This window comes from Pristiophorus japonicus, chromosome 9 (assembly GCF_044704955.1).
Source record: "Pristiophorus japonicus isolate sPriJap1 chromosome 9, sPriJap1.hap1, whole genome shotgun sequence".
NCBI lineage: Eukaryota > Metazoa > Chordata > Chondrichthyes > Pristiophoridae > Pristiophorus > Pristiophorus japonicus.
Genome location: NC_091985.1, coordinates 218,746,730 through 218,767,409, shown reverse-complemented (window position 1 = coordinate 218,767,409; position 20,680 = coordinate 218,746,730). Strand labels below are relative to the sequence as shown.

At 48.3% G+C, this 20,680-nt stretch overlaps 1 protein-coding gene and 1 pseudogene across 1 annotated transcript in view; one reads left to right on the top strand and one right to left on the bottom strand.

The window, feature by feature from the left end:
- LOC139273708 (zinc finger protein 721-like) overlaps positions 1 to 20,680 on the top strand; it is a 494,469-nt pseudogene that overhangs the window by 69,727 nt on the left and 404,062 nt on the right.
- LOC139272886 (telomerase protein component 1-like) overlaps positions 1 to 20,680 on the bottom strand; it is a 125,262-nt gene that overhangs the window by 40,974 nt on the left and 63,608 nt on the right. The window contains exons 30-35 of the mRNA XM_070888990.1: positions 19,815 to 19,951; positions 17,342 to 17,430; positions 15,121 to 15,235; positions 13,660 to 13,936; positions 12,040 to 12,157; positions 238 to 362 (exon numbers count right to left, since the gene is read on the bottom strand). Coding sequence (XP_070745091.1) covers positions 238 to 362; positions 12,040 to 12,157; positions 13,660 to 13,936; positions 15,121 to 15,235; positions 17,342 to 17,430; positions 19,815 to 19,951 — 861 coding nt within the window. The remainder of the gene's footprint in view (positions 1 to 237; positions 363 to 12,039; positions 12,158 to 13,659; positions 13,937 to 15,120; positions 15,236 to 17,341; positions 17,431 to 19,814; positions 19,952 to 20,680) is intronic.

The following is a 20,680-nucleotide window of genomic DNA, read 5'->3' as shown; positions in this document are numbered from 1 at the left end:
TTCTGGAGAATCTGGGCTGCCAAGCTCAGTATATCCTTCCCAAGGTAAGCTGCCACAACTGATGCACTTACTCCAGGTGGGGTCTGACCATTGACAACATTCTGCCCACGCACCACCCACCCCCTCCCTCCCTCCCTCCCCCGAACCGTCTGGAGTTACTGGGAATGGGGCGGGTCCTGTTTGCCATTTGTGCTCCACCCGACCCCCTGCCCAGAGGGTCTCCCCTCCCCCTCCTACCTGCAGCCGTCAGCGAGGCTCCACACCTCAATCTTGCCGTTGAAGGACGTGGCGCAGAGCGTGCTCTCGTCCAGGAACACGCAGTCCGAGATCCCATCACAGCCGCTCGCCAGCGACCTCACTTCCTGTATGGGAAGAGGGAGACATCCATTGAAGAAAAATCAGGTCAGTTCCTATCTCTCCCTCTCCTCCACAAACTGATGCCAGACAATGACTATCTCCAACTGTTGTGTGTGGAGAAAGAGTCAGACTGAACACTGAGCTCAAAGTAAAGTGTGACCATAGTCTTTTATTGCAGGTCTCCAGAACGCCTCCCCAACCTGTGAAGCATACTTAAATACCTGTCTCCCAAGGGATTATGGGATCCTTTGGGACTCCAGGGGATGAGCCCTCTGGTGGCTGTACAGAGTAACTACAAGTCTACATATATAACAACACTCTCCTCCCCCTCCCCCCCGCAAATTCAATAGTGTAACTATTTACAATGTGAGTCGATCTGGGGCTCTCCTTGTCCTGGTTGATCATCTCGGTGTGAAAGCTGGTGTTGTTGAATCATTTGTTGAGCCCTGCTCGGCTGCTGTAGATGATGGGTTCTGCTCCGTGGTCAACCGTGGTGCCGGTTGCCATTGATGTGTATGTTGGGGGATCAAAAAAGGTAGGGTCCAAGGTGGGTAGCTCAGGGTAGTCCGTAAATCTGAGTTTGATTTGGTCCAAGTGTTTCCTGTGAATGAGTCCATTTGAAAGTTTGACCCGAAACACCCTGCTCTCCTCTTTGGCCACGACAGTGCCGGGAAGCCACTTGGGACCTTGTTCATAATTGAATACAAATACAGGATCATTGATTTCAATCTCGCGTGACACTTTTCCGCTATCATGGTATGCACTTTGTTGAAGCTGCCTGCTCTCTACTTGTTCATGTAGATCAAGGTGAACTAACGAGAGCCTTGTCTTAAGTGCTCTTTTCATGAGCAGTTCAGCAGGTGGAATCCCAGTGAGCGAGTGGGGTCTCGTGAGGCAGCTAAGCAGAACTCGGGATAAGTGAGTCTGCAGTGAGCCTTCAGTTACCCTCTTCAAGCCTTGCTTGATGGTTTGCACTGCTCTCTCTGCTTGACCATTGGACGCTAATTTAAACGGGGCAGATGTGACATGTTTGATCTGTTATGGGTCATGAATTCTTTGAACTCAGCACTGGTAAAACATGGCCCGTTGTCGCTCACCAGGACATCGGGTAAGCCGTGAGTGGCAAACATGGCCCGCAAGCTTTCAGTAGTGGCAGTGGACGTGCTAGCCGACATAATCTCACATTCAATCCACATGGAGTACGCGTCTACAACCACAAGGAACATTTTACCCAGGAACGGGCCTGCATAGTCGACGTGTACCCAAGACCCCGGTTTGGAGGGCCAAGACCATAAACTTAGCAGCGCCTCCCTGGGTACATTGCTTAACTGCGAGCATGTATTACATCTGTGAATGCAGAGCTCTAAGCCCGCATCGATACCGGGCCACCACACGTGGGATCTGGCTATCGCTTTCATCATTTTGGTGCCTGGGTGGGTACCGTGGAGGTCATTGATGAAGGTGTCTCTGGCCTTCTTGGGGACCATTACTCGATTGCCCCACAGAAGGCAGTCTGCCTGAATAGACATTTCATCTTTGAATCGCTAGAACGCTTTATCTCTTCCTGCATTTCCACTGGGACACTGGACCAGTTCCCGGGAAGAACACAGCTTTTGACTAGAGATAATAAGGGGTCCTGGCTTGTCCAGGTTTTGATCTGCCGGGCAGTGACGGGTAAATTTTCACTCTCAAATGCTTCCATAACCGTGGCTAGATATGCGGGCTGCACCATTTCCACCCCCGTGGTGGGTAATGGCAGACTACTGAGAGAATCGGCGCAGTTTTCTGTGCCTGGCCTGTGGCGGATGGCGTAGTTGTGGCGGACAATGTGAGCGCCCATCTCTGGATACGGGCCGATGCATTGGTATTTATCCCTTTATTCTGGGAAAACAGGGATATAAGTGGCTTATGGTCAGTTTCCAATTCGAATTTTAGCCCAAACAGATATTGATGCATTTTCTTTACACCATAAACACACGCTAACGTTTCTTTCTCAATCATGCTGCAAGGCTCTCTCAGCCTTCGACAGACTCCTGGGTGCATAAGCAACCGGTTGCAGTTTCCGAAATCATTAGCTTGTTTCAATACACACCCGACGCCCATACGACGACGCATTACATGCTCGTACCAAATGCTTGCATGGATCATACAACACAAGCAATTTGTTTGAGCATAACAATTTTCTCGCTTTCAAAAAGGCATTTTCTTGGCTTTTGCCCCAAACCCATTTGTCCTTTATCGTAGCAAGACATGCAGTGGTTCTAACAGTGTGCTGAGACCCGGTAAGAAGTTACCAAAGTAGTTCAGGAGTCCCAGAGACAACCACAGCTGCATCACGTTCTGTGGCCTCAGTGCATTCTCAATTGCCTCAGTCTTTGCACTGGTGGGCCTGATGCCATCCGCCGCAATCCTCCTTCCCAGGAACTCCACTTCAGGTGCCATGAAAACTAACTTCGAACGTTTTAACCTGAACCCCACGCGGTTGAGTCGACTAAGAACCTCCTACAGATTCTGCAGGTGCTCGACTGTGTTCCGACCTGTGACCAAGATGTCGTCCTGGAAGACCACAGTGTGGGGGACCGACTTCAGTAGGTTTTCCATGTTTCTCTGAAATATCGCCGCCGCCGATCGGATTCCAAACGGGCATCTGTTATAAACAAAAAGACCTTTGTGTGTGTGTGTTGATGCAGGTGAGGGCCTTCGATGATTCCTCCAGTTCCTGCGTCATGTTGGCTGAAGTCAGATCCAGCTTCGTGAACGCCTTTCCTCCCACCAGCGTTACAAAGAGGTCATCGGCCTTTGGTAGTGGTATTGCTCCTGCAGGGAGAAACGATTGATAGTTATGTTGTAATCGCCACAGATTCTGACGGCGCCGTCTCCCTTGAGGACGGGGACAATAGGACTGGCCCACTCATTGAACTCGATCGGGGAAATGATGCCCTCTCTTTGCAGCCAGTCTAGCTCGATCTCTACCCTTTCTCTCATCATGTACGGTACTGCTCTTGCCTTGTGATGGATGGGTCGCGCCCCCGGAATTAAGTGGATCTGCACTTTTGCTCCTTGGAATTTCTCGATGCCTGGCTCGAACAGCAAAGGAAATTTGTTTAAGACCTGGGCACACGAAGTGTCATCAGTGGGCGCTGGATAACGCTTGGACGTCATCCCAGTTCCAGCGTATCTTTCCCAGCCAGCTCCTGCCGAGCAGCGTGGGACCATCGCCCGGTACCACCCAGAGTGGTAGCTTGTGAACCGCTCCATCGTAGGAGACCTTTATGGTAGCACTGCCAATTACAGGAATCAGTTCTTTTGTTTAAGTTCTTAGTTTCATGCGAACTGGAGTTAAGGCTGGTCTTGAGGCTTTGTTGCACCACAACCTTTTGCCCATGATGGACTGGCTCGCGCCCGTGTCCAGCTCCATATGGAGTTCATTTAGTTCAACATTCAGCATTATCGGGGGACAATTCGTGGTGTGCACCCCATGTACCTCTGACTTCTCGATCTGAGGCGCTGGTTCGTCGTGATCCTCCGTGGATCTGTCCCCCTCTGCAACGTGGTGGTTTGCATGTTTATAGCCATTGCAGCTCGCCTGCACACTCTTCGGAGGTATCCCATTGTTCCACAGCCCTTGCAAACGTACTCTTTAAATCGGCATGAATGGAAATGATGATCACCCCCGCAACGCCAACAAGGTGTCAATGGCCTTGCATTAATCATCCTTGATAGTGGACTCAGACATCTGTGGACGTGCAGCTGCAGGTATGTGTGACCTGCCCTGTACGTTACAATTCAAAAACATCACTTTGTTCACAGTACTTGTAGCAGCACTTGTGTGCTGAGATATTTGCTTCATATTGTCACTGGTGGCAATGAACGCCTGGGCTATCGCTAAGGCCTTGCTCAAGTTTGGGGTCTCTACAGTCAAAAGTTTGCAAAGTATGGTTTCGTGGCCAATGCCAAGTATGAAAAAGTCTCTGAGCATGTGCTCTAAATGTCCTTCAAATTCGCAATGTCCTGCAAGGCGTCTTAGCTCGGCGACATAACTCACCACTTCCTGGCCTTCAGACCTTTTGTAGGTGTAGAACTGGTACCTCGCCATCAGAACGCTTTCCTTCGGGTTCAAATGCTCTTGGACCAGTGTGCACAAATCGTTATACGATTTCTCCGTGGGTTTCGCTGGAGTGAGCAGATTCTTCATGAGGCCATACGTTGGTGCCCCACAGACGGTGAGGAGGATCTCCCTTCATTTCGCAGTGCTCTCTTCCCCATCTAGCTCGTTGGCCACGAAGTATTGGTCGAGTCGCTCCACAAAAGTTTCCCAATCATCTCCCTCCGAGAATTTCTCCAGGATGCTCACTGTTCTCTGCATCTTTGGGTTCGCTATTGGATCTCGTCGCCAGTTGTTGTGTATGGAGAAAGAGTTAGACTGAACACTGTGCTCAAAGTAACGTGTGACCGTAGTCTTTTATTGCAGATCTCCAGAGTGCCTCTCCAACCTGCGAAGCCTCTTTAAATACCTGAACTCCCAAGGGATTATGGGATCCCTTGGGACTCCAGGGGATGAACCCTCTGGTGGCTGTACAGAGTAAATACAAGTTTACATATACAACACCAACACATGGGAGTCTAACCACCGACCCTTGACATTCAACAGGATTACCATCGTCGAATCCCCCATCAACATCCTGGGGGTCACCAGTGAGCAGAAACTTAACTGGACCAGCCACATAAATACTGTAGCCACAAGAGCAGGTCAGAGGCTGGGTATTCTGCAGTGAGTGTCTCACCTCCTGACTCCCCAAATCCTTTCGACCATCTATAAGGCATAAGGCAGGAGTGTGATGGAATACTCTCCACTTGCCTGGATGAGTGCAGCTCCAACAACACTCAAGAAGCTCGACACCATCCAGGACAAAGCAGCCCGCTTGATTGGCACCCCATCCACCACCTTAAACATCCACTCCCTCCACCACCGGCACACCGTGGCTGCAGTGTTTACCATCTTAAGATGCACTGCAGCAACACGCCAAGGCTTCTTGGGCAGCACCTCCCAAACCCACGACCTCTACCACCTAGAAGGACAAGGGCAGCAGGTGCATGGGAACACCACCACCTGCAAGTTCCCCTCCAAGTTACACACCATCCTGACTTGGAAGTATATCGCCGTTCCTTCATTGTCGCTCGGTCAAAATCCTGGAGCTCTCTCCTTAATAGCACTGTGGAACTACCATCAACACATGGACTGCAGCGGTTCAAGGTGGTGATTCTCAAGGGCAATTAGGGATGGGCAATAAATGCTGGTCTTGCCAGCGAGGCCCACATCCCCTGAACAAATTTTTAAAACCTACTCCAGAGTTTCACAATCTCACCACACTGTGTAAAGAATTCTCCTGAATTCTCTACTGGATTTATTAATGGCTAGCTTATATTTATGGCCCCTAGTTTTGGACACCACACACAAGTGGAAACATCTTCTCTACGTCTATCCTATAGAACTTTTTCATAAACTTAAAGACCTCCATCAGGTCACTTGGTAGCTTTCTCTTCTCTAGAGAAAAGAGCCCCAACCTGTTCAGTCTGTTCTGATAGTTGTAACCTCTCAGTTCTGGTATCACCCTTGTGAACCTTTTTTGCACCTTCTCCAGTGCCTCTATATCCTTTTTTATAATATGGAGACCAAAACTGTGCACAGTACTCCAAGTACTATATTAAAGTATGGCACGGTTGATGAGCAGTGACAGACATTTAAGGAGATATTTCATAACTCGCAACAAAAATATATCCCAATGAGAAGGAAAGACTGTAAGAGAAGGGCTAACAATCCGTGGCTAACTAAGGAAATAAGGGATGGTATCAAATTGAGAAGGAGGGCATACAATGTGGCCAAGACTAATGGGAGGCGAGAGGATTGGGAAACTTTTAAAAGCCAGCAAAGAACGACTAAAAAAATGATTAAGAGAGGGAAGATAGATTATGAAAGTAAACTAACACGAAATATAAAAACAAATAGTAAGAGTTTCTACAGGTACATAAAAAGGAAGAGTGGCTAAAGTAAATGTTGGTCCCCTGGAGGATGAGACTGGGAAATTAATAATGGAGAACAGGGAAATGGCAGAGATGTTGAACAAATATGTTGTATCGGTCTTCACAGTAGAAGACACTAAAAGCATCCCAATAGTGGATAATCAAGGGCTATAGGGAGAAAGGAACTTAATACAATCACTATCACTAAAGTAGTAGTACTCGGTAAAATAATGGGACTAAAGGCGGACAAGTCCCCTGGACCTGATGGCTTACATCCGAGGATCTTTTAAGAGAAGTGGCTGCAGAGATATTGGATGCACTGGTTGTGATCTATCAAAATTCCCTGGATTCTGGGGCGATCCCAGCGGATTGGAAACTGCAAATGCAATGCCCCTATTAAAAAAAGGAGGCAGACAAAAAGCAGGAAACTATAGACCAGTTAGACTAACATCTGTGTTTAGGATAATGCTGAAGTCCATTGTTAAGGAAACAGTAGCAGGACATTTAGAAAAGCATGATTCAATCAAGCAAAGTCAGCATGGTTTTGTGAAAGGGAAATCATGCTATTACAAATTTGCTGGAGTTCTTTGAGGATGTGACGAGCAGGGTGGATAAGGGGAACCAGTGGATGTGGTGTATTTGGATTTCCAGAAGGCATTTGATAAGGTGCCACATAAAATGTTACTGCACAAGATAAAAGCTCACGGGGTTGGGGGTAATATATTAGCTGGATAGAGGATTGGCTAACTAACGGAAAAGAGAGAGTGGGGATAAATGGGTCATTTTCCGGTTGGCAAACAGTAACTAGTGGGGTGCCGCAGGGATCGGTGCTGGGGCCTCAATCTATATTAACGACTTGGATGAAGGGACTGAGTGTCATGAAACCAAGTTTGCTGATGATACAAAAAGATGGGTGGGAAAGCAAATTGTGAGGAGGACACAAAAAAAAACTGCAAAAGGATATAGACAGGCTAAGTGAGTGAGCAAAAATTTGGCAGATGGGATATAATGTGGGAAAATGTGAGGGTATTCACTTTGGCAGAAAAAATAGAAAAGCAAATTATAATTTAAATGGAGAAAAATTGCAAAATGCTGCAGTAGAGAGGGACCTGGGGGTCTTTGTACATGAAATACAAACCGTTAGTATGCAGGTACAGCAAGTGATCAGGAAGGCAACTAGAATGTTAGCCTTTATTGTAAGGAGGATAGAGCATAAAAGCAAAGAAATCCTGCTACAACTGTACAGGGTATTGGTAAGGCCACACCTGGAGTACGGCGTACAGTTTTGGTCTCCGTATTTAAGGATATACTTGCATTGGAGGCTGTTCAGAGAAGATTCACTAGGTTGATTCTGGAGATGAGGGGGTTGACTTATGAAGATAGGTTGAGTAGGTTGGGCCTATACTCATTGGAGTTCAGAAGAATCATACAAGATGAGGTTGCTCGACAAGATGGATGCAAAGAGGATATTTCCACACAGGGGAAACTAAAACTGGGGGACATAGTCTCAGAATAAGGGGCCGCCCATTTAAAACTGAGATGAGGAGAAATTTCTTCTCAGAGTAGTAAATCTTTGTAATTCTCTGCCCCAGAGAGCTGTGGAGGCTGGGTCATTGAATATATTTAAGGCGTAGCTAGACAGATTTTTGAGCAATAAGGGAGTAAAGGGTTATGGGGAACAGGCAGAGAAGTGGAGCTAAGTCCATGATCAGATCAGCCATGATCTCATTGAATGACAGAGCAGGCTCGAGGGGCCAAATGGCCAACTCCTGCTCCTATTTCTTATGTTCTTGTGTGGTGTAACGAAGGGATGATACAAACTTATTACTTCCCTGCTTTTCAATTCTGTGGCTCTAGAAATGAACCCTAGTACTTTGTTTGCTTTTTATGGCCTTATTAATCTGCATCGCAACATGTAGTGATTTGTGAAACTGTACCTCTAGATGCCTTTGCTCCTCTAGCCCATTTAAAGTTCTTTCCCAAGGAATACGTGGCCTCCTACTTCTTTCTATCAAAATGCACCACCTCACTGATCTATATTGAAATTAAGTTGCCATTTACACGTGCACATGGTGTGGTAATGTTAACCTTTAGCCGTTGCCTGTTGAACAGGGAAGGACAAGTCGTTGTAAAGTAGCACTGGGCTATTCGACCAGGGCTGACCCTGCAGCAACGGCCAGTCTCAGGATCAAGTGCTAAAAAATCTGTCACTGCACTCTGAATCATTTATAATCCACCTGGACTCAGGTGTAGGGAGCAGCATTGTAAAGTTTGCAGATGATACAAAACTTGCGAACATAGTAGATCGTGATGGGGATAGTTGTCGACATCAGGATGACAGACAGGATGGTGAAATGGTCAGGAGCAGGGCAGATGGAGTTCAATGCGGAGAAGTGTGAAGTGATGCACTTTGGGAAGGACCAATACGGAAATACAGTATACAATAAGTGGAATCATTTTGAAAAAAGTGTAGATGAGCAGAGACACCTTGGTGTCCATATTCACAAATCCTTAAAAGGTGGCAGGACTGGTTAATAAGTTAGTTTAAAAAACACATGGGCTACTTGGGTTTATAAATAGAGGCATAGAATATAAATGGAAAGAGATCATGCTAAAACTTTATAAATCGCTGGTGAAGCCTCAGCTGGAGTATTGTGGACTATTCGGGTCACCACACTTCAGGAAAGATGTAAAAACCTTAGAAAAGGTACAGAGGAGGGTTACCACGACGTTTCCAGGGATGAAGGGCTCCAGTTATGAGGAGAGGTTGGACAAGTTCGGACTGTTCTCCTTGAAAGAAAGTTAAGAAGTGACCTAATCGAGCTTTGAGGTGATGAGCGGTTTCAGAGTAGGAGGAGAAAAGCAATTCCCTCTGTTGAGTGGGTCAAGAACCAGAGGCCACAGATTTAAAATCATTGGGAAAAGATCGAGAAGGGAGATGTGGAGAAATGTTTCACTCAGAATTGTGGGGATCTGGAACGCTCGACCTGAAAAGGGGTAGAAGCTGATTCCATTAATAATTTGAAGGGAGTTGGATGGTTCCTGAGGATGAGAAACTTTCAGAGTTACAGACAAAAAACGAGAAAGTGGGACTAAACACAACGACTCGTTCAAAGGACCAGCACAGACACGATGGGCCGAATGGCCTCCTGTGCTGCAAGTCTCTATTTGGTAGCAGCATGGGGAAACAGTCAGTTCCACAATGGAAAATATCTGGCCACACATCATCCTTTGGTTTGGTTTAATTGGTACGAATGATACAGGAAAGAGAGACAAACTTGTAATGAAAGGTTTCGCTTGGTTGAACATGCAACAAGAGTGAAACTACCGATAAGGTAACAAAGTAAAGGAGTTATATTGTAAGCTCAACGGAGAAAGAGCTTGTTAAATCAAGGAAAACTAAAGTAATTGATAAGGGATAAGCCAATTACGTTCTCCTTATATGGTATTGTATATTAACTCATAACAACTTGCATTTATATAGCGCCTTTAACGTAGTAAAACATTCCAATATGCTTCACAGGAGCATAATCAAACAAAATTGGACACCAAGCCACATAAGGAGATATTAGGATATATGACCAAAAGTTTGATCATAGGTTTTAAGGAGCATCTTTAAAAAGATTTATATAGCGGCTTTCACAACCACCGGACGTCTCAAAGTGCTTTACAACCAATGAAATACTTTTTTTTTGGGAGTGTAGTCGTCATTGTAATGTGGGAAACGCGGCAGCCAATTTACGCACAGCAAGATCCCACAAACAGCAATATGATAATGACCAGATAATCTGTTTTTTGTTATGTTGATTGAGGGATAAATAGTGGCCAGGACACCAGGGAGAACTTTCCTGCTCTTCTACGAAATAGTGCCATGGGATCTTTTACATAGAGAGCAGACGTGGCCTTGGTTTACTGTCTCATCCGAAAGACAGCTCCTCCTACAGTGCAGCGCTCCCTCATCGCTGCATTGGAGTGTCAGCCCATTCAGGTGGTCAAGTTGGACTTCAGCCCACAACCTCTGAGTCAGAGGCGAGAGCACTACCCACTGAGCCACAGCTGACACTACAAAGGAGGAAAGAGAGGTCGAGAGGCAGCGAGGTTCAGGGAGGGAGTTCCAGAACTTAGGGCCCAGGCAGCTGAAGGCACAGCCACCGATGGTGGAGCAATTAAAATCATGGATGCACAAGAGGCCAGAATTGGAGAAGCGCAGATATCTTGGGGGTGGGTTATGGGGCTGCAGGAGTTAGTTAGCAACTACATATGGAGTTCAACACAGATAAATGTGAGGTATTACATTTTGGTAGGAAGAATAGAGAGGTCACTTATTACTTGGAGGGTGAGAGTCTAGGTGGGTAGAGGAACAAAGGGATCTCAGAGTATAAATACGCAAATCACAAAGTTGTGACACAGGTTAACAAGGCCATAAAAAACAAACCAAGCACTAGGGTTTATTTCTAGAGGGACAGAATTGAAAAGTAGGGATGTAATGCTAAACTTGTGTCAAAAACTTGGTTAGACCACACACACAAGTTCTGGTCACCATATTATAAAAAGGATATAGAGGCGCTGGAGAGGGTGCAGAGAGATTTACAAGGATGATACCAGAAATGCGAGGGTATACATATCCGGAAAGGATGAACAGGCCAAATCTCTTTTTTTTGAAAAAAAGACGACTGAGGGGTGACCTGATAGAAGTCTTTAAAATTATGAAAGGTTTTGATAGAGTGAATAGAGAGAGAATGTTTCCACTTGTGGGGAAGAGCATAACTAGAGGCCATCAATATAAGATAGTCACCAAGAAATCCAATAGAGAATTCAGAAGAAACTCCTTTACCCAGAGAGTGCTGAGAGTGTGGAACTCGCTACCACAGGGAGTGGTTGAAACAAATACTATAGATACATTTAAGGGAAGGCTAGACAAACATGAGGGAGAAGGGAATAGAGGGTTATGCTGATAGTGTTAGATGAGGAAAGACGGAAGGAGACTCGAGTGAAACAAACACCGGAATGGACTGGTTGAGCCGACTGGCCTGTTTCTGTGCCGTACATCCGATGTAGAATTTTATGGAGTGTCACATGGAGTGAGCAAGAGAAATGTATCCAATTAAAGGCAATTTGCATTGAGCGCTTCCTGCCCTGTGTGAGGCTCAGTACCAATTGTTGGCCCCCCTCGTCGCCAGCTGGGATATGGCCAAAGACCGCCCTAAGTGGAGGAAGTGCATCCGGGAGCGTGCTGAGCACCTCGAGTCTCATCGCCGAGAGCATGCAGAAATCAAGCACAGGCAGCGGAAGGAGCGTGCGGCAAACCAGGCTCCCACCTACCCTTTCCTTCAACGTCTGCCTGTGCCACTTGTGACAGAGACTGTAATTCTCGTATTGGACTGTACAGTCACCTGAGAACTCACTTTTAGAGTGGAAGCAAGTCTTCGACTTCGAGGGACTACCTATGACGATGATAACTCAGCATATATGGGGTGGGGTGGGGTGGGAGAATGAAATCTGGGCTCTTGCTGCCCCGTGTGTGGGGCTCAGTAACCCATGCTGGCTGGGACAGTGAGCCCTCACTAAGTCGGGTATTTTCACTCTGAAGTGAATTGGATTGGATCTGTACGAGTTGGGTGTCTCTCCGACATCGTCAAGGGGGGTTTTCTGGAGACCCACCTGCCCACTGTCCAGGTCCAGGATGTGCAGGGAGCCCTCGCTGGTGCCCACGACCGCCGTCAGCCCAGCGGGCGAGATACTCACACACAGCGGCACCGTCGGAGTTGTCATCACCTTGCTGAGGAAAAGGAAGGAACAAGGAAGGTCAGCGAGCAAAGACAAGGCAAGATCTTGGACTCTTCTCCCCTGTAAGACTGCCTATTTCCACCTCCGTAACATCGTCCGTCTCTGTCCCTGCCTCAGCTCATCCGCTGCTGAAACCCTCATCCGTGCCTTTGTTACCTCTAGACTTGACTATTCTAACTCACTCCTGGCTGGCCTCCCACATTCTACCCTACGTAAACTTGAGATCATCCAAAACTCGGCGGACTGTATCCTAACTCGCACCAAGTCGCGCTCGCCCATCACCTCTGTGCTCGCTGACCTACACTGGCTCCTGGTTAAGGAACGCCTCGATTTCAAAATTCTCATCCTCGTTTTCAAATCCCTCCATTGCCTCGCCCTCCCTATCTCTAATCTCCTCCAGCTCCCCAACCACCACCTCCCCCTCCCCCCCCCCCCCCACACCCCCGAGATGTCTGCTTTCTTCTAATTCTGCACTTTTGACCATCCCTGATTATAATTGCTCCACCATCGGTGTCCAGCCCTTCAGCTGCCTGGGCCCCGAGCTCTGGAACTCCCTCCCTAAACCTCTCCACCTCGTTCCTACTGCAAGACCCTCCTTGACCCAGCTTTTGGTCAACAGCCCTAATTTCAACTTATATGGCTCGGTGTCAAATTGTTATTACATAATAATCCTGTGAAGCGCCTTGGGATGTTTCACGACGTTAAAAGGTGCTATATAAATACAAGTTGTTGTAGTAGTAGTAATCAGCCCACTGCCACCATTACCCTCCCCACCCTGACATGCGTCAGCCGTGGCTCAGTCAGTCTCCCTCTCTCTGGGTCAGAAGGTTGTGGGTTCGAGCCCCCACTCCAGAGATTCGAGCCCCATAATCCAGGGCCGACACTCCCGATGCCCGTACTGAAGGAGTGCTGCACTGTTGGAGGTGTCGTCTTTCAGATGCGATGTTAAAACAGAGGCCCAGTCTCAGGTGGATGCAAAAGATCCCACGATCACGACTGGAAGAAGAGCAGGTGAGTTCTCCCCAGTGTCCTGGGGCCAATATTTATCCCTCAATTTCCAAAAACAGGTGATCTGGTCGTTATCACACTGCTGCTTGCGGGATCTTGCTTTGCCCAAATTGGCTGCCGCATTTCCCTACATTACAACACTCCAAAAAAAAGTACTTAATTGGCTGTAAAGCGCTTTGGGACGTCCTAAGGTCGTGAAAGGTGCTATATAAATGCAAGTATTTCTGTCAGTAGAAACAGCTTCTTCCTATTTACTCGATCAAAACCCCTCACGGTTTTGAACACCTCCATTGAATCTCCCCTTAATGCTCTTTGCTCGAAGAACAATTCCAGCTTATCTCTCCACACCACTGAAGTCCCTCACACCTGGTACCATTCTGGTCAATCTCCGAGGCCTTGACATCCTTCCTAAAGTGTGGTGCCCAGAATTGGACACAGTACTCCACCCGAGGCCCCCCACCGAGACAGAAACAGAAGGTCATTTACCCCTCAGTCCCGCTGACAACCTGCGGCTTGTTGGTCCACTCGACGAGGCGGAAATCTTCCGGCACCTTCTCTGACGGGAGGGGGAGCGTGCCGTCCTTACCCAGCAGCCCCTGGGCCTGCCGGCAGACAGGCGAGGAGTCGGGCTGGTTGAGGGCCTGTTGCCAGAAGAACGAGGGATTCTGGGAAAGAACAGGAATGTTGGCGTCGATGAAGTCTCTGTAAGGGCTGACCTCTGGGAGGGATCCGTGACTCCCGCCATCTCCTGAGGCTGCAGCATCTGGAGGACAGAAGGGTTTTTACACAAGGCTGACGGAGGGTTCAGAGAATTAGAACGATCCGTCACAGCTCACAACATCAGAATTAGGAGCAGGTGTAGGCCTGCTTCGCCATCCAATAAGATCATGGCTGATCTTCTACCTCAACTCCTCTTCCCTGCACAATCCCCATCCTTAATATCCAGAAATCTATCGATAACTGTCTTGAATAAACTGTCTTGAATAAACTCAACAACCGGGCATCCACAGCCGTCTGGGATAAAAAAAATTCCAAAGATTTACAAACCCTGAGTGAAGAAGTTTAGACCTGGTGATCAAAGTCTCAGAATAAGGGGTCGACCATTTAACAGCATAAGAAATGGGAGCAGGAGTTGGCCATACGGCCCCTCGAGCCTGCTCCGCCATTCAATATCATGGCTGATCCGATCATGGACTCAGCTCACATCCCCATTACCCCTTATCGTTTAAGAAACTGTCTATTTCTGTCTTAAATTTATTCAATGTCCCGGCTTCCACAGCTCTCTGAGGCAATGAATTCCACAGATTTACAACCCCCCCCCCACCCCCCGAAAGAAGAAATTTCTCCTCATCTCAGTTTTAAATGGGTGGCCCCTTATTCTAAGATTATGCCCTCTAGTTCTAGTCTCCCCTATCAGTGGAAACATCCTCTCTGCATCCACCTTGTCAAGCCCCCTCATAATTTTATACGTTTCAATAAGATCACCTCTCATTCTTCTGAATTCCATTGAGTAGAGGCCCAACCTCCTCAACCTTAAGACAGAGATGAGGAGGAATTTCTTCTGAGTGTTGTGAATCAGAGGGGAATGAAGGTACAGCGTGTGGTGAGGGGGGGGGGGGGGGGGGGGGAAAGAGACAGGGTGTGGTGAGGGGGGGGGGGGGGGAGAGAAAGAGAGAGAGAGAGAGAGACAGGGTGTGGTGAGGGGGGAGGGGGGAGAGAAAGAGAGAGAGAGAGAGAGAGAGAGAGAAAGACAGGGTGTGGTGAGGGGGTGGGGGGGGGGGGGGGAGAAAGAGAGAGAGAGAGAGAGAGAGAGAGAGACAGGGTGTGGTGAGGGGGTGGGGGGGGGGGAAAGAGAGAGAGAGAGAGAGAGAGAGAGAGAGAGACAGGGTGTGGTGAGGGGGTGGGGGGGGAGGCAGCATGTGGTGAGGGGGGAGGGGGCATACTCACAGTACAGGGAGAAGGTCGATGCCAGCTGTGGGAGGATTCCCAGTCTGACGTGCAGCGAGGAGAAGCGCAGGTTGGTGAGGAGTGAGGCGAGGCGGGTCAGCTCCCCACAGAGGGTCTGGAGAGAGAGAGAGCAGCCGTGGACCACATCATCAGTGCGCACATTGCCCAGCAGCTCCCCACGTACTCTCCCAGTCACACACCACGGGGTTTTCTCCTGTACACTCGCTCGCCCCGTCCCGCCTCGCATCCCCCGCTCCGCCCACACGCCCCCGCTCTCGATCACAAACACGAGCGCCTCAAGTGCATGCTCATTACTGCACACCCGTGCTGTACTCTCACTATTACACACTGGGCCCACTCCTATACCCTCTCACTATTACACACACTGGGCCCACTCCTATACCCTCTCACTATTACACACACTGGGCCCACTCCTATACCCTCTCACTATTACACACACTGGGCCCACTCCTATACCCTCTCACTATTACACACTGGGCCCACTCCTATACCCTCTCTATTACACACACTGGGCCCACTCCTATACCCTCTCACTATTACACACACTGGGCCCACTGCTATACCCTCTCACTATTACACACACTGGGCCCACTCCTATACCCTCTCACTATTACACACTGGGCCCACTCCTATACCCTCTCTATTACACACACTGGGCCCACTCCTATACCCTCTCACTATTACACACACTGGGCCCACTGCTATACCCTCTCACTATTACACACACTGGGCCCACTCCTATACCCTCTCACTATTACACACACTGGGCCCACTCCTATACCCTCTCACTATTACACACTGGGCCCACTCCTATACCCTCTCACTATTACACACTGGGCCCACTCCTATACCCTCTCACTATTACACACTGGGCCCACTCCTATACCCTCTCACTATTACACACTGGGCCCACTCCTATACCCTCTCACTATTACACACTGGGCCCACTCCTATACCCTCTCACTATTACACACACTGGGCCCACTCCTATACCCTCTCACTATTACACACTGGGCCCACTCCTATACCCTCTCTATTACACACTGGGCCCACTCCTATACCCTCTCACTATTACACACTGGGCCCACTCCTATACCCTCTCACTATTACACACTGGGCCCACTCCTATACCCTCTCACTATTACACACACTGGGCCCACTCCTATACCCTCTCACTATTACACACTGGGCCCACTCCTATACCCTCTCACTATTACACACACTGGGCCCACTCCTATACCCTCTCACTATTACACACTGGGCCCACTCCTATACCCTCTCTATTACACACTGGGCCCACTCCTATACCCTCTCACTATTACACACTGGGCCCACTCCTATACCCTCTCACTATTACACACACTGGGCCCACTCCTATACCCTCTCACTATTACACACTGGGCCCATTCCTATACCATCTCCCTATTACACACACTGGGCCCACTCCTATACCCTCTCACTATTACACACACTGGGCCCACTCCTATACCCTCTCACTATTACACACTGGGCCCACTCCTATACCCTCTCACTATTACACACTGGGCCCACTCCGATACCCTCTCACTATTACACACACTGGGCCCACTCCTATACCCTCTCACTATTACACACACTGGGCCCACTCCTATACCCTCTCACTATTACACACTGGGCCCACTCCTATACCCTCTCACTATTACACACTGGGCCCACTCCTATACCCTCTCACTATTACACACACTGGGCCCACTCCGATACCCTCTCACTATTACACACACTGGGCCCACTCCGATACCCTCTCACTATTACACACACTGGGCCCACTCCGATACCCTCTCACTATTACACACTGGGCCCACTCCTATACCCTCTCTATTACACACTGGGCCCACTCCTAAACCCTCTCACTATTACACACACTGGGCCCACTCCTGTACTCGCTCACTATTACACACACTGGGCCCACTCCTATACTCGCTCACTATTACACACACTGGGCCCACTCCTATACTCGCTCACTATTACACACACTGGGCCCACTCCTATACTCGCTCACTATTACACACACTGGGCCCACTCCTATACCCTCTCACTATTACACACACTGGGCCCACTCCTATACCCTCTCTATTACACACACTGGGCCCACTCCTATACTCGCTCACTATTACACACACTCTAACACCATCACGAGCTGGGACTGAGCGAGGTTCCATACCAGATGATCTGGGAGGGCAGCGAGAGCCTCAGGGTCACAGTCGGTAAACGTCTCCTTCCCCGCAGGGTCCATCAGTCGCCACAGGTGAGCTGTTGGCGACAAGGACAAGATATAACGGTGGGATTGAGGGATATGGGGAGAGGGTGGGAGTGAGCGATAAGAACATAAGAAATAGGAGAACGAGTCGGCCATTTGTCCCCTCGAGCCTGCTCCACCATTCAAAATGATCATGTCTGATTCGATCATGGACTCAGCTCCACTTCCCTGCCCACTCCCGATAACACCTTATCCCCTTGTCGTTTAAGAAACTGTCTATTTCTGTCTTAAATTTATTCAATGTCCCAGCTTCCACAGCTCTCTGAGTCAGCAAATTCCACAGATTTACAACCCTCAGAGAGAAGAAATTTCTCCTCATCTCTGTTTTAAATGGGCAGCCCCTTATTCTAAGATTATGCCCTCGAGTTCTAGTCTCCGCCATCAGTGGAATCATCCTCTCTGCATCCACCTTGTCAAGCCCCCTCATAATCTTATATGTTTCGATAAGATCACCTCTCATTCTTCTGAATTCCAGTGAGTATAGGCCCAACCTCCTCAACCTTTCCTCACAAGTCAACCCCCTCATCTCTGGAATCAACTTAGTGAACCTTCTCTGAACTGCCTCCAAAAGCAAGTATATCCTTCCTTAAATACGGAGACCAAAACTACACGCAGGATCTAGGTGTGGCCTTACCAATACCCTGTACAGTTGTAGCAGGATTGCTCTGCATTTATACTCTATCCCCCCCTTGTAATAAAGGCCAACATTCCATTGACTTCCTGATCACTTGCTGTACCTGTATACTAACTTTTTGTGTTTCATGCACAAGTACCCCCAGGTCCCTCTGTACTGCAGCACTTTGCAATTTTTCTCCATTTAAATTATAATTTGCTTTTCTATTTTTTCTGCCTTAGTAGATAACCTCACATTTTTCCATATTAAACCCCAAATTTTTGCCCACACTTAGCCTGTCTATATCCCTTTGTTGATTTTTTGTGTACTCCTCACAATTTGCTTTACCACCCATCTGTGTGTCATCAGCAAACTTGGTTACATTACACTCGGTCCCTTCATCCAAGTCATTAATATAGATTGTAAATAGTTGAGGCCCTGGCACTGATCCCTGCAGCACCCTACTAGTTACTGTTTGGCAACCGGAAAATGACCCATTTATCCCGACTCTGTTTTCTGTTCGTTAGCCAATCCTCTATCCTTGCTAATATATTACCCCAACCCTGTGAGCTTTTATCTTGTGCAGTAACCTCTTATGTGGCACCTTATCGAATGCCTTCTGGAAATCCAAATACACCACATCCACTGGTTCCCCCTTAGCCACCCTGCTCAAAAAACTCCAGCAAATTTGTCAAACAGGATTTCTCTTTCATAAAACCATGCTGACTCTGCTTGATTGAATTATGCTTTTCCAAATGTCTCGCTACTGCTTCCTTAATAATGAACTCCAGCTGATGTTGGTGTCTCTGTCCTCCCAGGGGATTTGTTGGATCTTGCAGAGACATCGTTGATGGTATTTCTCCAGCGACTTGAGGTGTCTACTTTACATGGTCCATGTCTCTGAGCTATACAGGAGGGTGGGTATTAATACAGCCCTGTCGACCATGAGCTTGATGGCAGATTTGAGGGCCTGGTTTTCAAACACTCTTTTCCTCAGGCAGACACCTCTCTCAAGACCCGAGGATGTAAGGCATCAGGTCCAGGGACTTGTCTGCCTTTAGTCCCATTATTTTACCATGTACTACTTCATTAGTGATAGTGATTGTATTAAGTTCCTCCCTACTTATAGCCCCTTGATTATCCACTATTGGGATGGGTTGTGTCTTCTACTGTGAAGACCGATATAAAATATTTGTTCAACATCTCTGCCATTTCCCTGTTCTCCATTATTAATTCCCTAGTCTCATCCTCCAGGGGACCAATATTTACTTTAGCCACTCTTTTTCTTTTTATGTACCTGTAGAAACTCTTACATTCTGATTTTATATTTCATACTAGTTTACTTTCATAATCTATCTTCTCTCAATCATTTTTTTTAAAGTTGTTCTCTGCTGGCTTTTAAACATTTCTCAATGGAGTTGAGGCCAGGATCAGATCAGCCATGATCTTATTGAATGCCGAGAGGGCAAATGGCCTATTGCTTCTCTGATTCTTATGTCCTTATTGTATGTCCACCTCGGGGCCTCGGTTAACGTCTCATCCAAAAGACGTCACCTCCGACAGTGCAGCGCTCGCTCAGCACTGCACTGGAGTGTCAGCCTAGATTTATGTGCTCGAGTCCCTGGAGTGGGACTTAAACCCACAACCTTCTGATTCAGAGGCAAGTGCGCTACCCACTGAGTGGTGCCCGGAGCCACCAGGGGAGCCGCAGCACAACTCCCTCCAATAGAACGCAGCCCGCGGCGAACCAGGGGCCAAGCTCACCTGACAGGTAGAGATGTATCAGCTTCTCTCGACCATTGTCCCTCAGGTACCGCAGCTGCACAGCCGCCCGCCACAGGGTGTTGGACAGGTGGAGCCGAGAGCTGGGTGTCTCTGCAGGGGCCCAGACCCCCAGAATACTGGAGAGAGAGAGAGAGAGACACACACAGAGACAGACAGAATCAATATCCCAGGGGTCATCATTGACCAGAAACTTAACTGGACCAGCCACATAAATACTGTGACAACAAGAGCAGGTCAGAGGCTGGGTATTCTACGGTGAGTGTCTCACCTCCTGATTCCCCAAAGCCTTTCCACCATCTACAAGGCACAAGTCAGGAGTGTGATGGAATACCTTCCACTTGTCTGGATGAGTGCAGCTCCAACAACACTCAAGAAGCTCGACACCATCCAGGACAAAGCAGCCCGCTTGATTGGCATCCCATCCACCCCCTCCACCACCAGCACAACGTGGCTGCAGTGTGTACCATCTACAAGATGCACTGCAGCAACACGCCAAGGCTTCTTCAGCAGCACCTCCCAAACCCACGACCTTTACCACCTAAAAGGACAAGGGCAGCAGCCGCATGGGAACACCACCACCTCCACGTTCCCCTCCAAGTCACACACCATCCTGATTTGGAAATATATCGCGTTTCTTCATAATCAACGGGTCAAAATCCTGGAACTCCCTCCCCTACAGCAGTGTGGGAGTACCTTCACCTCACGGACTGCAGCGGTTCAAGAAGGAGGCGCACCACCATCTTCTCGAGGGCAATTCGGGATGGGCAAAAAATGCTGGTCTTACCAGCGACGCCCATATCCCAGGAACAAAGTTAAAAGACACAGGCAAGAGAACAAAGAATGAG